Genomic DNA, 13,933 nt, shown 5'->3' with positions numbered 1-13,933 from the left:
ACAAATTCAGATAAATTGAAATCATGTAACTTTTCTCATCATAATGCAATAAAAATTTAAAAAAATACAAAAATAGATAAATAAATAAATAAACAAACATGTGGATGAAAAAAATTTGAAAGAGCAAAAAGGGGTATATGGAAGGTTTTGGAGTGAAGGAAAGGGAAGGAGGAAATGTAATTATCTTATAATCTCAAAGAAGAAAAGGATTTGACTTCTGCTGACCAAATGCTTTAAAGATGTAAGAATTTATACATTAAGCAATTAAAGTGGAATTAATCATCATTGCATTATTAAAAAAAAAGAAAATACTAGTAGTGATGTATTACTTTGAAATATACAGTTAATATGTTTGGGGTTATTTAAAATTTATATTGAGAAAAACATGTATTTTCAGTATTGCTGTAGACAAGCATCTACATAACACTGTTAAATTGATTGCTGTTTTATATCAAACAACTTTTATAATACTTATTTTTATTGTTATAATATTTTATAAATTTTAAGGAATATGACAAAAAAAGATATTATAGGTATTGAAGAGGGGGTCTCTGGGAAGAGTTGGGGTACAAAAGGGAAACAAGAATGTGATATAATTCTATTTAGTTAAAATATGTTTTTAAATGTTAGCAAATTCAGACAAATTGAAATCGTAACTTTTCTCATCATAATGCAATAAACATTAAAAAAATAAAATAAAAAACAACAAAAAAAAAAAAGAAAGAAAGGAGGAATTAGCCCTCAAGAAGCCGGTATCTGCCAGTCGAGGTAGATAGAAGGCCGAGTGTAAGCGTTCAAATGCTTCCTTTTGCTCCTATGCTATGTTTTCCAACAATTTTGGAGCGATATACAGCAGTGCTTGCCAGTCACCTATAATGACATACATCACATGATGGATCTTAGTGCAAGAAAAGCTGGGGTTTTTGTTGTTGTTTCATTTGGCTTAGTTTTGTTTTAGAAAATACAATGCTTAATGCAACAGAACTAATTCAATTTCATTTACAAGTTGAGTCCATCAATTGCTTTATTTTACATGTAATTTATTTACTCTTTTCTCAGTTATTTTACATATTTGGTGAGTAATATATCCCATCCAAGACCTTTGATCTCAAAGGTAGGAAACAAAGGCATGGAGATAGAGAACTCTTATCTCAAGGGATAATAATAACTGTTTAAAATAGTTTTAATTGGCTTGAGTTGTTTTAATTATCAAAATGAAGGTAGTTATGAGTTTGGTGGTATTAATAATATTACTAATCCTCTGGGTGAGAGATCATCTATGCCAGGAGAGTGTGAAGAAGAGGAGAGACGCCACGCCTGAGAAGAGTGCGGCAGGACAGAGAGGCATGGCCGCCATGTGAGAGCAAGGCCCAGAGCAACACAGTTGGGTAACCCTCAAGACTTAGTAAGAAATAACTCAGGGCCGGCGGTGGTGGCGCACGCCTTTATTCCTAGCACTTGGGAAGCAGAGGCAGGCGGATTTCTGAGTTCAAGGCCAGCCTGGTCTACAGAGTGAGTTCCAGGACAGCCAAGGCTACACAGAGAAACCCTGTCTTGAAAAAACCAAAAAAAAAAAAAAAAAAAAAAAAAAAAAAAAAAAAAAAAAAAAAAAAGAAAAGAAAAGAAATAACTCGGGATTATTGGCAGGAGGTAGATTAACCACACGGAGGTTAAACAGTGGCCCAGCTATTGAGTTGGTTTAGGCATATTCAAATATAAAGGCTGTGTTTGAGTCTTTCATTTGGGTACATAAACTATTAAGGCAGGTATCAAATCTGCCGCCTGGACTTATTTATTAATTCTACAAATAAACTATTAAGAATTTGCTGGAGATGGTGTGGGAGAGGAGACAGGAGATTGGCCCCTGGGGACTAGAAGAATAAATGGATATATGCAGCTGTATGAGGTGGGAGGAGGGAGAACTTCTAGAAAGTCCCGGAGACCTGGGATGTGAGAGGCTCCCAGAACTTGATGGGGATGATTTAGCCTAAATGCCCGACAGTAGAGAGATGGAACCTGAAGAGACCACCTCTAGTAGATAGACAGGGTTCCCAGTGGAAGGATAGTATCACCAACCTACCTTCAAAATTTTGGGTCCAGAATTGTTCTTCTCTAAAAGAAATGGAGGGACAAAATGGAGCAGAGACTGAAGGAAAGGCTAACCAATGACTGCCCCAACTTGGGATCCATCCCATAGTCAGGCACCAATCCCTGACACTATTAGTGATGTAATGTTGTGCTTGGAGACAGGAGCCTAGCATGGCTGTCTTCTAAGAGATTGAGTCAGCAGATGACTGAGACAGATGCAGAGAGAGTCAATCATTGGAATGAAGTTGGGGACCCCTAGGGAAGAATTAGAGGAAGAATTGAAGATGCTGAAGAGGATGGCAACATCATAGGAAGGTCAACAGTATCAACTAACCTGGACTCCTGGGAGCTCCTTGAGATTAAGCCAACACCCAGGAGCATGGACTGGTCTGTGGCCCCTGGCACATATGTAGCAGAGGACTTTCTTGTCTGGCCTCAGTGGGAGAGGATGTTCCTATTCTTATAGAGACTTTGTTCCTCTAGGAAGGGAAATGCAGGGTGTATGTCCGGGGTGGGGAGGAGCATCCTCTCAGAGGCAAAGAGGAGGGGGAATAGGGTGAAGAACTCTTGAAAGGGGTACTGGGAAGGGTGGCAACATTTGGAATGTAAATAAATAGAACAATTAAAAGAAGAATTTGCTGATCTTTTCCAATATTAAAAAGTTATCTGACTAGCATTATGGGTAATTATTTTCCCTGTGATGACATAGAAAGCCCCAACTTTGTCATCCATCATATCTGTACTGGCTGGTTTTGTGTCAACTTGACACAAGTTGGAGTTATCACAGAGAAAGGAGCTTCAGTTGAGGAAATACCTCCATGAGATCCAGCTGTGGGGCATTTTCTCAATGAGTGATCAAGCAGGGAGGGCCCCTTGTGGGTGGTGCCATCCCTGGGCTGGTAGTCTCGGGCCCTATAAGAAAGCAAGCTGAGCAAGCCAGGGAAGCAAGCCAGTAAGGAACATCCCTCTATGGCCTCTGCTCCTGCTTCCTGACCTGTTTGAGTTCCAGGCCTGACTTCCTTTGGTGATGGATAACAGTGAGGAAGTGTAAGCTGAATAAACCCTTTCCTCCCCAACTTGCTTCTTGGTTATGATGTTTGTGCAGGAATAGAAGACCTGACAAAGACAATATCTATCCTACTTCTTGGGGTTCATATCACACAGAACAAAATTATTTGGGAAATCTGATAACTCAGAAATTTAGATAACGACACTAATTTGGACAAAATATTAAAATGGCTTCCTATCTAGAAAGGCAACAACTCAGCATTTTACAGTCATGGATTCTCTCTACTTATATGAAACACCATTATTACTAAATATACTTTACTAATGAAAGAATGCTAAGGAAACAATTTGTATGTGCAACGTACAAATACTGGAAGTGGGAAATCTCCATGGTAGCAGGAAAATACAATTGGCTCAGTTCTCTATGTAATGATGAAAGGATTACTTTAACAAAGGCAAAAAGCTTAAGACAGGCAAGGATGATCATACAATACAGTTATCAACCAGTTTATGAAAAGAAAGAAGGATGAGCAATGGAAGTGGAAGATTAAAACATTGAATCTTCCTACTGGGCAGTGATGGACAGTCACTCTTGAGTTGCGAAAGCAAGACTAAAAACAAAAAATATAGAGGATAAATTGATGATGCTTATAAAACAGGAAGAGCATGCATTAAGAGTGTCTTGTGCGAAAGCTAGGAGTTGTTTATACCCTGTTTTCTATCTCACCTCTGGATAAATCTACTGAACTTTTTCTTTTGTAAATTAAAATGAAGATTTTTTTTTAAAGAGAGATAGTTGATCAGGTAACCACCCTCAGATAGAAGATGCACATGCATTTACTGGTTTACTTTAAATAATTACTGAGTGTGTCTCCATGAAAAAAATCATTAGGTGTGGCCTGGTGTTAGTACCCACAGTAATCTGTAATACGCTTGAACAGCTGTACCAAAACACATAAACACAGCATAGAAACATGATTTAGCAGCAATAGTTTTCCAATTATTCAGAAAGAACTTATACTTGCATCCATACCACAATTAAGGATGCATGGAAAGTTAAGTGGCAAAGGTTGGTGAAATAATACAAAAGTCATGATCTGCTTAACTGACTACAGACAGATTAGCAGACAGAAGAGCCATTGAATTAAATCATGACATCAAATTAAAACAAAAGAACTGTAATTTAATTGCATTTCTACAATATCTGACTGCTGTAGGGAGTGGAACACTGAAGTTCACACAGATTAACTGAGGGACGAAAGCCAAGAATGCCAGAGAGCATACTTTTTGGGAGCTAAACAACAGGGGGGAAAGGAAGGGGTGATTACTGAAAGTCTCTCATTTTCCAAATAGACACCTCACAGCGTACCAGGGAGAACCAATCAGGAGAGGCTAGAGAGGGCATAAGGCAGGCCTGTTCCTCATCTTGTACTCCTTTCTCAGTTTGTGGCACTAGAGTCCTATATGACAAGGGGCCCAACTTCAATTTAACTCGGTAAAGCAGGCTAGAACCGCAAGTATTCACAAACTGATATAGGACAGGTGTTTTCCTCCTTCTCTGAGTAGCAAGGTATACAAGGTTCTCGAGAGAATTATTCTTGAAGTCACACCCCAATCTCCATGTGGGACACTGAATTTAGTCAGGAAAACAGAAATTGCTTCTTCCTAGCTAGAAAGCTTTGCCACAGAGGTTGTCTGAAGTGTCTGAGCTATTGTGGGTTTCTCAAATACTCTCCTGCCATCGGAGGTTACCCAGGCAGGCATTCAATAAACCTTTAAGTGCACCCTGAAAGCTATAGCTGGAGGAACAAGCTTTCTGAAAGGGCCAGGTAACGAATATTTTAGGCTGAGCAGATCAAGAGATAGGAATCAAAGTGACTATGTAAGTGCTTCATTATCACCTCAACACATTTCACTTGATATGCAAATTGTTACTTCAAGGGAAAAAGTCCCATCAATCAATAAAGGCAATGTTACAGCATTCGGTCCTTTATTCTCACTGTCACTTTGCATCTTTCTTCTTGCTTTTGAATGGCTCTCAGGAAGGACAGGAGACTTGGCCAGACTGGCAGAACAGTGAGCTAGGATCCTGACGTCTTCTGGATGGAGAAGTGTCATCTCTGGTGTGCCAGTGTAGCTGCTTTTACATGGACAGGATGCAAAGATCTGTACTACCTCAGACTGGCAAGTGTGTCACGATCTGGGTTATTCTTAACTTCAATTAATACAAGCAATGAAATATCCACTATTTGTGGTCCAACTGACTTTTACAATGTGTTAGCCTCTTAAATACGTGATCTCATTGGATCATTTCAACATTTTATGTAGGAAATGGCTGTTGCTGTCCTGCTTTGCAAGAGGATGCTAAAAATGGGAAGAGTGTTAAGTAGTTTGCTTAAGAGAGTTCTAGTTCTATCCTGTAACAGAGCTAGTTCACTGCCCCCTTCATCTTGAAGGCAGAATGTTAGTTGATTGGACACTCAAATTGTAATTCTCTTTGAGACTTCTTTCTTCATTATTCATTATTTAGAGTTACTGAGGAGTAATAACTTTCTTTTGGGTCAAAGAGACCATATAATTAAACAAAGCAAAACAAAACTCACTGTTATCTCTGAAAGGTGAAATAAACAACAACCTATGAGTTACCTCATAGAACTAATGTACATCTGCCAGGGTGAAGAACCAATATCCTTCCAGCTCAAAGCTGAATTGCAGCATAGTGACACTGCTGATGCCAACCTACCTGCACATGTAAGATCTTTCATGTAAAAAGGATAATGGAATGTCTGTGGTCAGTGTGGAGCTCTGGAACAGAGAAGTTCTAAGAGTTTTCTTCAGAAATATTTGATGCAGCCTTGAATTAGCCATAGGGATGGCCTCTTTGGACTCTGCACCTATTCTTTCCTTACTATACAGCAACAGGGGCACAGTGTGACATTTCTGAAGTGGCTGCCATCATCAACACTCCACCTCAGTGGTAAAGGGCTCTCATTAAAGCTTTGTTGGTAAGCTCATAAGCCAGTCTGAATCCCAGAGGGATGAGTTCTGTGGCTGATTAGTCATGTCTGCAGGAGCCAGGAGGGAGACGGTTCCCTCAACTACAGATGTTCCCATAGCAATGAATCCTACTTCTGAGTTCCAGAGCATACAACTTCTCCATGTAATCTGGATTTTATGTGCATTCCTATACAAACAGTAGTCTGAAATCCAGCCATCTAGCCACCATTCCTAATTTCTAAATTATCCAATTGTCATGCAGATTCTTTTGTGGAGTAAGCACTGATGGGCAGTAGCAGTTACTCTCGGTTCATAAGGTCAGTGTACTAAGTTAACAAGTAAGCCTCAAATTATAGTGCATTCACAGAGATGAATTTTATGTAACATCTTATAAATAGAGCACCAAGATGTCATTTCTGTTAAGAAAATAATCTATTGGACACTTCTATATTCAACAAAAATGGTAATCAAGTACAATCTTACCATTTCAAATAAAATAACTTCCTATCTTTAATTTTTCTCCATATTTGTTAATCTCATTCTTGGATATTTAATTTTGTACAAATGTTTGCCTCCCACTAGGTTTAAACAATTATTCCCCTTCATCTAATATTTTATGAGCTGATTAATACTGTAGTGTTTCAAATTATTATTTTTATTTTTGAGAATATATAATCACACAAACCTCCATTTCCTCCATCCAAACCTTTCCATAAAACTTCTCCTTGCTCTCTTTTAAATTCATGGCCTCTTTCCTTACTAACTGTTGAAATATATATATTTATCACATGCACACACATATACACACACACATATATTTCTAAACATAACCTACTCAGTCTGTATACTATTACTTGTACGCATGTTTTCAGGGCTGACTGATATTGGATAAACTATTGGTGTGCTCTTCTCTGGGGAAGACTTTCTCCCATTCTCTGCATTCCTTAGTTGTCTGTGGTTATGTGTGTAGGGATGAGGCCTCATGGTCTTTTCCCATCCACTTTTATTTATGTTGTCCTTGGTCTGCTCATGTTAGGTAGTCATGTTGGTGAGACTTCCTCCTTCTGAGATTGTTAGAATGAAAGAAAATCCATAGTCCTCTTGTTCTTCCAATATTTTTGACCACTTTTTACATATTGTTCCCAAAGCCTTAAACGCAGGGGTGTTCCGTGGATGTATTGACTAGATGAGCTGTACAACTCTACATTTTGCTTCATTGTGTGTGTGTGAGTGTGTTTTTCCCCCCAGCTGTCTTTATCAGCGGCAAAGAGAAATTTCCATGATGGGGAATGAGGACCACATTTATTTTAAAAAAGGAAATACTGCTTATATTTGAACTTTAGTTTTAAATCAACAATGCTTTCTCAGCCAAACACACACATAGAGTGCTTGAGACTAATTGATCAGTACTACTAATTGATCAGTACTACTAATTAAATAGTACTAATTGTAGCACACAAGCTGCACTCATGCACTCACGTTTACCTTTCGAACACTTGCCAGCCTGTTCATCATCAAAGACTCCTCTCGATCATCATCATCATCCAAGTCAAGCATGGGGATGCTGAAAGGGTCGATGATGCTGCAGCACCTGGAACCTTCATCTCTGGGGTCGAAGGGGTCCACGATAATAGGCTCGGTTCCTTTTATCTCACAGCGACAGAAGGGGCAGCCTTGGCCATCAGACTCCTAAAACAAAGAAAAAAACTGACTGCCTCAAAATCATCCAGAGAAGTCTCAAGGTTGAATAATTTATAAAATGTTTCACAAGTCTGTGGATCAAGGATGGGGATATCCTGAAGAAGCACTTGAGCAAAAAGGTTGTAAATCAACAAAATATTTTATGAGGTTTGGCATTAAGTTTAACAAAAAGCAAATGCAAAAAAATAAAGCTTGAACAGCTAAAGAAGCTTAACTTAATTTTCACAAGTATTCATTTGTAATTCTAATGAGCAAGGCTTTACAGTCCTCAGATACTGAAAAATGAATTATGTCCCTCTTCAAAACAACAATGCTAATTAAATATTCCACAAAAAGAACATCCTGGCAAAATTAAAAATGGCTAGAGCAATAATAAATAGTAATCAAAGCAACCTATTTGAAGTCTATTTTGGAAAAGTTCTTGTGCATACTAACTGTGGGTAAATACTTCTGCTTAAATCCACTGGGATTTGTCAAATCTTGGTTAATAAGGAATGAGTATGGAAAATAAAATAGTACTGAGAAGTAACCTTCTAGGCTGGACATCCCTTAAAAGGCTAAGTTATCAGTCTACATTATCATCTTCGTGACATGAGGATTAGTGGAAGGCAGTAAGGTATACTTGGGTGTGCCAGGGAAGGTGTTATCAGCACACTGTCCCCTTCCAACCTTTCCTTCTGCTTTCTAGATGACAAGAGGTGAATGTCTTGGCTCCACCACATGCTTTTATCATCAGCCCAAAGCAAGGAACCCAACCAAGCATAGCCTGAAACCTCATGAGTCAGAAGCCGAGATTTCATTCCTTAAGTTGATTTATCTCAGTTCTGACTCAACAGTTGGAAGCTGACTACTGCAGAGCCTGTTGTCTTAACTTGTTCATGTGGAATCTAACACTGTAAGATAGGAAGCATCTCCCAATCTAGATTTCAAAGCAGAGGCTACAAAAGATTTGGTCAAACACTTTGGGGCGAGAAATGTACTTATTGGTGATCATTGGGTTTTGTTCAGCCTTCTGAATTCATGTCTCTAAGCTCTAACAGCACTGAAGAATCCTATGTGGAAGCAAACAAAAGGCTCACTCTGCCTTCTAGAGAGAGGAGTTAAAAGACAGTCACTGCTGGGCAGTTGGTGGTGCACTTGGGAGGCAGAGGCAGGCGGATTTCTGAGTTGGAGGCCAGCCTGGTCTACAGAGTGAGTTCCAGGACATGACACAGAGAAACCCTGTCTCGAAAAAAACAAAAACAAAAACAAGAACAAAAGACAGTCACTATCCTGGCATTTTGTTATTATATACTTAATTTAGTATTACATTGTAACAAGTTAAAAATTACGAAACAAAAGTTTAAGAAAAAAAAAACAGGACAAATTAGCATGATTTTTGCAGACAAACATACAAAAGCTATCCTGTACTTAACTCAGGACTACTGTAGTATAGCCACTTGGCCTGTGAGAGTTGAGTCACCTGCCTTTGACAATGTGGCTTCAGAGGCTTTGTAAAAAGTTCTCTGGACATCTCTGGACAGATATCAGATGTCTAATTGTAAGTAGATACTATTGGTCTATTGTTTCCTTTAAAGTCTATTAGATCAACAAACTAAATACCTTCTTCACAATGTACGTTACCACAAATAAAAATTATCATTGAATTGCTTTGGGAAAAGAAACTATAACATCCCCATATTCATAGGTTTTTACATATTTTTTAAGACTCAAAATTGTACAATCATATATAATACATGTATAAATATGTACATATGTATATACATATGATGTTGAAGAGAGAGAGAAGGAGTAGAGGGAGGGGCAAGAGAAGGAGAGAAGGAGAGAGAGAGAAAGAGAGAGAGAGAGAACGAGAACATACCAGCCATTTTCAAAGCTGATGGCCACAAAAGTATTGTGATTCATGATTTCACATACGATAAAAAAACAAGACTGAATTCTTCCATTTTGGGTAATCTCCTTGCTTTAATGTTTTAACACTAAGAAACTTTAAAGAAATATGTCTTCCTAGTTCAATTTTACAAAAAGAACCTTAAACTTAAGGGACTGTTCAATACGCGTTATCATCTGGCTGAAATCTTGGAACTGTAAAGGTCTGCACTGTGTGTCCATATTGGCTTTTCTGTATAGATCTATCTTAAATCCAGTCAATCAAAACAGGGAGCTCTTCATGTTCTCAGTAACAAGAAAATGTGGCAAATAAATGGGAAGTGGAATTCTGGGCCTGTGCGGACATTTCATTCCTAATACAATTTACACATTGTTGTAGCAAATTAACCAATAGAGTATAATGAGTACATGTATTCATTGCCCACCTTGAACAAGTGTTCATGCCTAGTCTGTTTCCTCTTGGGCTTCATGTCTTTCACTTGTCTATTATTTTGAAGCACATTGTATAAATTAATAAACATATATTTTAGTATGGGTACCTAGACACAAGTCACTTAAAGATCTAAGTGCAACTATTGTAACTAGAAATAATTCATTCAGATACAACCATAAAGCCGTAACATTTGTTAGTACAGTGAGTGGAAGCTGTAAGACTTTTTATTATGCTCTCACTCCAAGATCTATATCATCCTGAAGCTCTGGCCAAGGATTGTTTGAGTTTACGCTACCTTTTTCATCCTAAGATTGACTGCCTTTCCCTTGAAGGGTGGAGGAGGTGATAGGTGACAACATCCAGGCAACACAAGAAAGCCTGGGCATGGATCTTCTAAACCTGGACTTAACTTCTTTTGTCATCCTGCTTACGTGGCAGTTGAGGTGACCCCTTTTCTTAGACCTAACATATGTACATTTTGTGGTTGTTAAATGTAAACAGCTACACTGACTATTGACTGGCAAATGGCTCACATTGACTGCAGTGCATCCTCTAGTATGATTTCACCCATCACTCTTTGGCTTTAATTTAACTACTGTCATATGCAAATGAGACATAACCATAAATTTTAAAATGCTACTTTGGTTCCTCTGCCCTAGTTTCTGTCATATGGTTGATTGAATACAGATGAAGAATGTCTAGAATAGACATATAACTCATCAGGATTGTGCATCGATAATTAAAATAATGTTCCTGTCAACATATACTTAAGTCAAGACCAAAGAACATATGTTACCGGAGAAGAAAGAACAATAAATAATTTTGTACTTAGTCCTTAAGATGTTCACAACTAGTGAATGTTAAGAGGAAGTATTTCAGATTCCTTCTATTCTAATTGACTCAGTGGCTTTCACTTCCCTAATGTCGAAAAACTTCAAAATTTAAGGTGAGAGAGCTTACCAGTGAAAACTATAGTTACCTAAATATTACCTACATAATATACCCACAATATAGTAATTCAGATTTTCATACCATCCGTTAACACTATGAATTAATATACACAAATGTTACTTTAGGCCACATCAATGAATTTCCAATGGTAGAAAATACAGAAAAATAATGAAGAGAACAAAGCTGCTTTACTATAAAACAGTCTTATGTAAGAGCGCGAGTGAGCACTGCAAGCAGAAACTTTTACCTGAATCACCATATTGCTCATATACACACAATGTTCCAAAAGTTTCTCTTAAATGTCTTAAGATAAGCATTATATGTGTAATTTCTTTGTTTCAGAATTATAAGTGAAACAGTTTGACTAACAGCCAAATGCTTTCTTTAGAGAATGTGGTGCATCTGTGTGTGTGTTCCCAGAGCTGGGTAGATACAAGCCAGAGGTCCATGTTGGCTTTCACTGCAGTAGCAAAATTACAGTTATGAAGTAGCAATGAAGTCGTTTTATGGTTGGGGGCCATCACAACACAAGGAACTGTATTCAAGGGTCAGCGCATGAAGAAGGCTGAGAACCACTGACCACAGTATCCTTCCCATTGCCCCTGAGCATCAGCACCAACTTTTAAACAACCTAAACCAGAAAGACCCATGAGGTAGCAGAGATGGCTCTGAGGTTAAGAACATTTATTGCTCCTGCAGAGAACCAGGGTTCAGTTCTTAGCACCCACATGGTGGTTCACATCTGCCTGTAACTCTAGTTCTAGTAGGGGTGGGGGCAATGTCCTTCTCTGGCTTCCACAGGTACAGCTGTGTACATAGACAACACAGAGGCACAACATTCATAAACATAAAATAAAAGTAAATATTCAAAAGGAATGGTTAGAGTGTTAGTGTCAACTACTAGTGTTTCCAAACTGTCCATGTGTGTTCGAACTCAGGTACACTGTGATAGTGTGAGAATCTGTCCACTAAGTCAGTAGCCCCAGGCTCTAGTAGTTGTTCTCCAGGATTATATGTTTGCTGCAATGGGTGAGATGGTTCAGCAGGGAAAGGCTCTTCCCTTCAAGCATGCAGACCTGGAACAGATACAGTTTAATGTGCCACTTGTCTGTAATCCCAACACATCTATAACAAAATGAGAGGTGGAGAAAGGAGACTGGCCAGGAAGCTCGCTGGCCTGCTAGACTGGGCATAAGTAAGAGGGACTGTGCCTCAGCAAGGTGCCTCTTCAAAGGCTCCTCTGATTTACACCCTCCCCCTTGGTCTGCCTCTGCTCTAGGGCCTGTGCAATCCTCCTCATGCCTGCTCCACTGCTCTAGCTCAGAATGTCACTGGAACATTTCTGGCCAAGACTCCCAGCGCCTTCAGTACCCATCCAGGGAAAGGGAAGCTCCATTTTATTCCACCACACTAAGTCAAAAAAGATACAGTAGAAGTCAAAGAGGGAAATGTCTATTTGAAACAGTCTTAAAAGCAAATTTTAGTTTGTGTTAAAAAGTTTCAAGAAGGGTAGAAATTTAAATGTTACTTTTAAGACAAGTCAGAATCCTACCTGCTTTTTTCACTGAGACATAAGCAGTGAGCTCAATTTTCCCCTCTCTCTACAATGTTCTCTTTAATCATATGGTATTAATGCCACACCCACAGATTTGAACGTACTCACTGTTTGCTAACTTAACATTTTAGACACTGAAAAGTCTTTCCTTCAAAAGTGTCTGAAGAAAAATCCAGAGGAAAAAGATCAACGAAGTTCATTTTTTCTTTTAATGAAATTAAAGTTGTTGGCAGGAATTCAAAATATAGCTGTCTAGCATTGACAATGATCTCCTTTTTTATGTGGGACAGTTAAACTCAGTTTGCTGTCTGTGTCATGTGAAAATGCAGACATCATTTAGCAGATTTGCTTGTTTGTTGTTTTTTGTTTTGTAAAAAGAGAGACACAGCTCCTTACCTTACACTGTATGCAGTGCTGCTGCTGCTGCTGCGTTACTGCACTGTTTTACAGATTGTGCACAAAAGAAGATGTTGCAGTAGGGATTGTGCATGGAGAAATTTTCTTGGTCCCTTACTGACATGTAAAAATCAGAGGGGTGTCCACAGCACCCCGAGAAGCATAGCTTCAAATGCTCCAGAAAGCCTATTATTTAACTTACTTGGTATTCTGTGCAAACTCTTCCATGGTTATTCAATTTATTAAATAACACAGATGTTTCAGAAAATGAAAAAAAAAAATCTGACACCTCTTTGGAGGCATGACTAATAGGCCATTATGACAGCAATTAAGGAGCACCCACTGACAGCCTGTAAGAGCTACCACTACTGTGCCTTTCTTAGGTTTGCTGTTAATTACATCAAATGTAAGTCTCTAATGAATTGGACTTAAACTAAAATAGGGCATCAAGTAAAAGACAATTTTAGTGAAGAACGACTTGCTAAAAATGCACTTTCTTGAACACATTATAATTTGCGGTCTAGGTTCAATGTTCCCTGTTGGACTTCGACGGATACATCCTAACTTCTTGGGAGGCATGCCATTTCCCTAAAATCATTTTCATATCAGCACACCCAACCAAAGAACTGTAAAGTAAGAGGAAACGGTTTAATGTCCATAATTAAACCTGCAGGAGAAACAGATACTCATTTCAGGTGATTATTGGTAGGAATTCCATCTATAAAACTTTTAGCACTGAGTTTAAAGTAGAAACTGTCTGAACTTGCCTTTTGCTCAGAGATTGCTATAGAGACATGAGTTGCTCAAGTTCTGCTCCTTAGCAGAACTGTCAACTCTCAGCTTAGTTACGATGGAGGTAAAATCCTTTGGTGATTTGAGGGTCATTGAAGTACAGCCTTATTACAATGAAATCC

General features: G+C 38.5%; 1 protein-coding gene across 4 annotated transcripts in view; it reads right to left on the bottom strand.

The window, feature by feature from the left end:
- Cblb (Cbl proto-oncogene B) overlaps positions 1-13,933 on the bottom strand; it is a 177,326-nt gene that overhangs the window by 48,604 nt on the left and 114,789 nt on the right. For all 4 annotated transcript variants that reach the window (XM_031364060.1, XM_031364057.1, XM_031364058.1 and 1 more), the window contains exon 10: positions 7,579-7,782. In XM_031364060.1, coding sequence (XP_031219920.1) covers positions 7,579-7,782 — 204 coding nt within the window. The remainder of the gene's footprint in view (positions 1-7,578; positions 7,783-13,933) is intronic.

Source organism: Mastomys coucha, unplaced genomic scaffold, assembly GCF_008632895.1.
Source record: "Mastomys coucha isolate ucsf_1 unplaced genomic scaffold, UCSF_Mcou_1 pScaffold12, whole genome shotgun sequence".
Classification (NCBI taxonomy): Eukaryota; Metazoa; Chordata; class Mammalia; order Rodentia; family Muridae; genus Mastomys; species Mastomys coucha.
The sequence above is the reverse complement of the archived record's forward strand: the minus strand, read 5'-3'. Positions and strand labels throughout refer to the sequence as shown.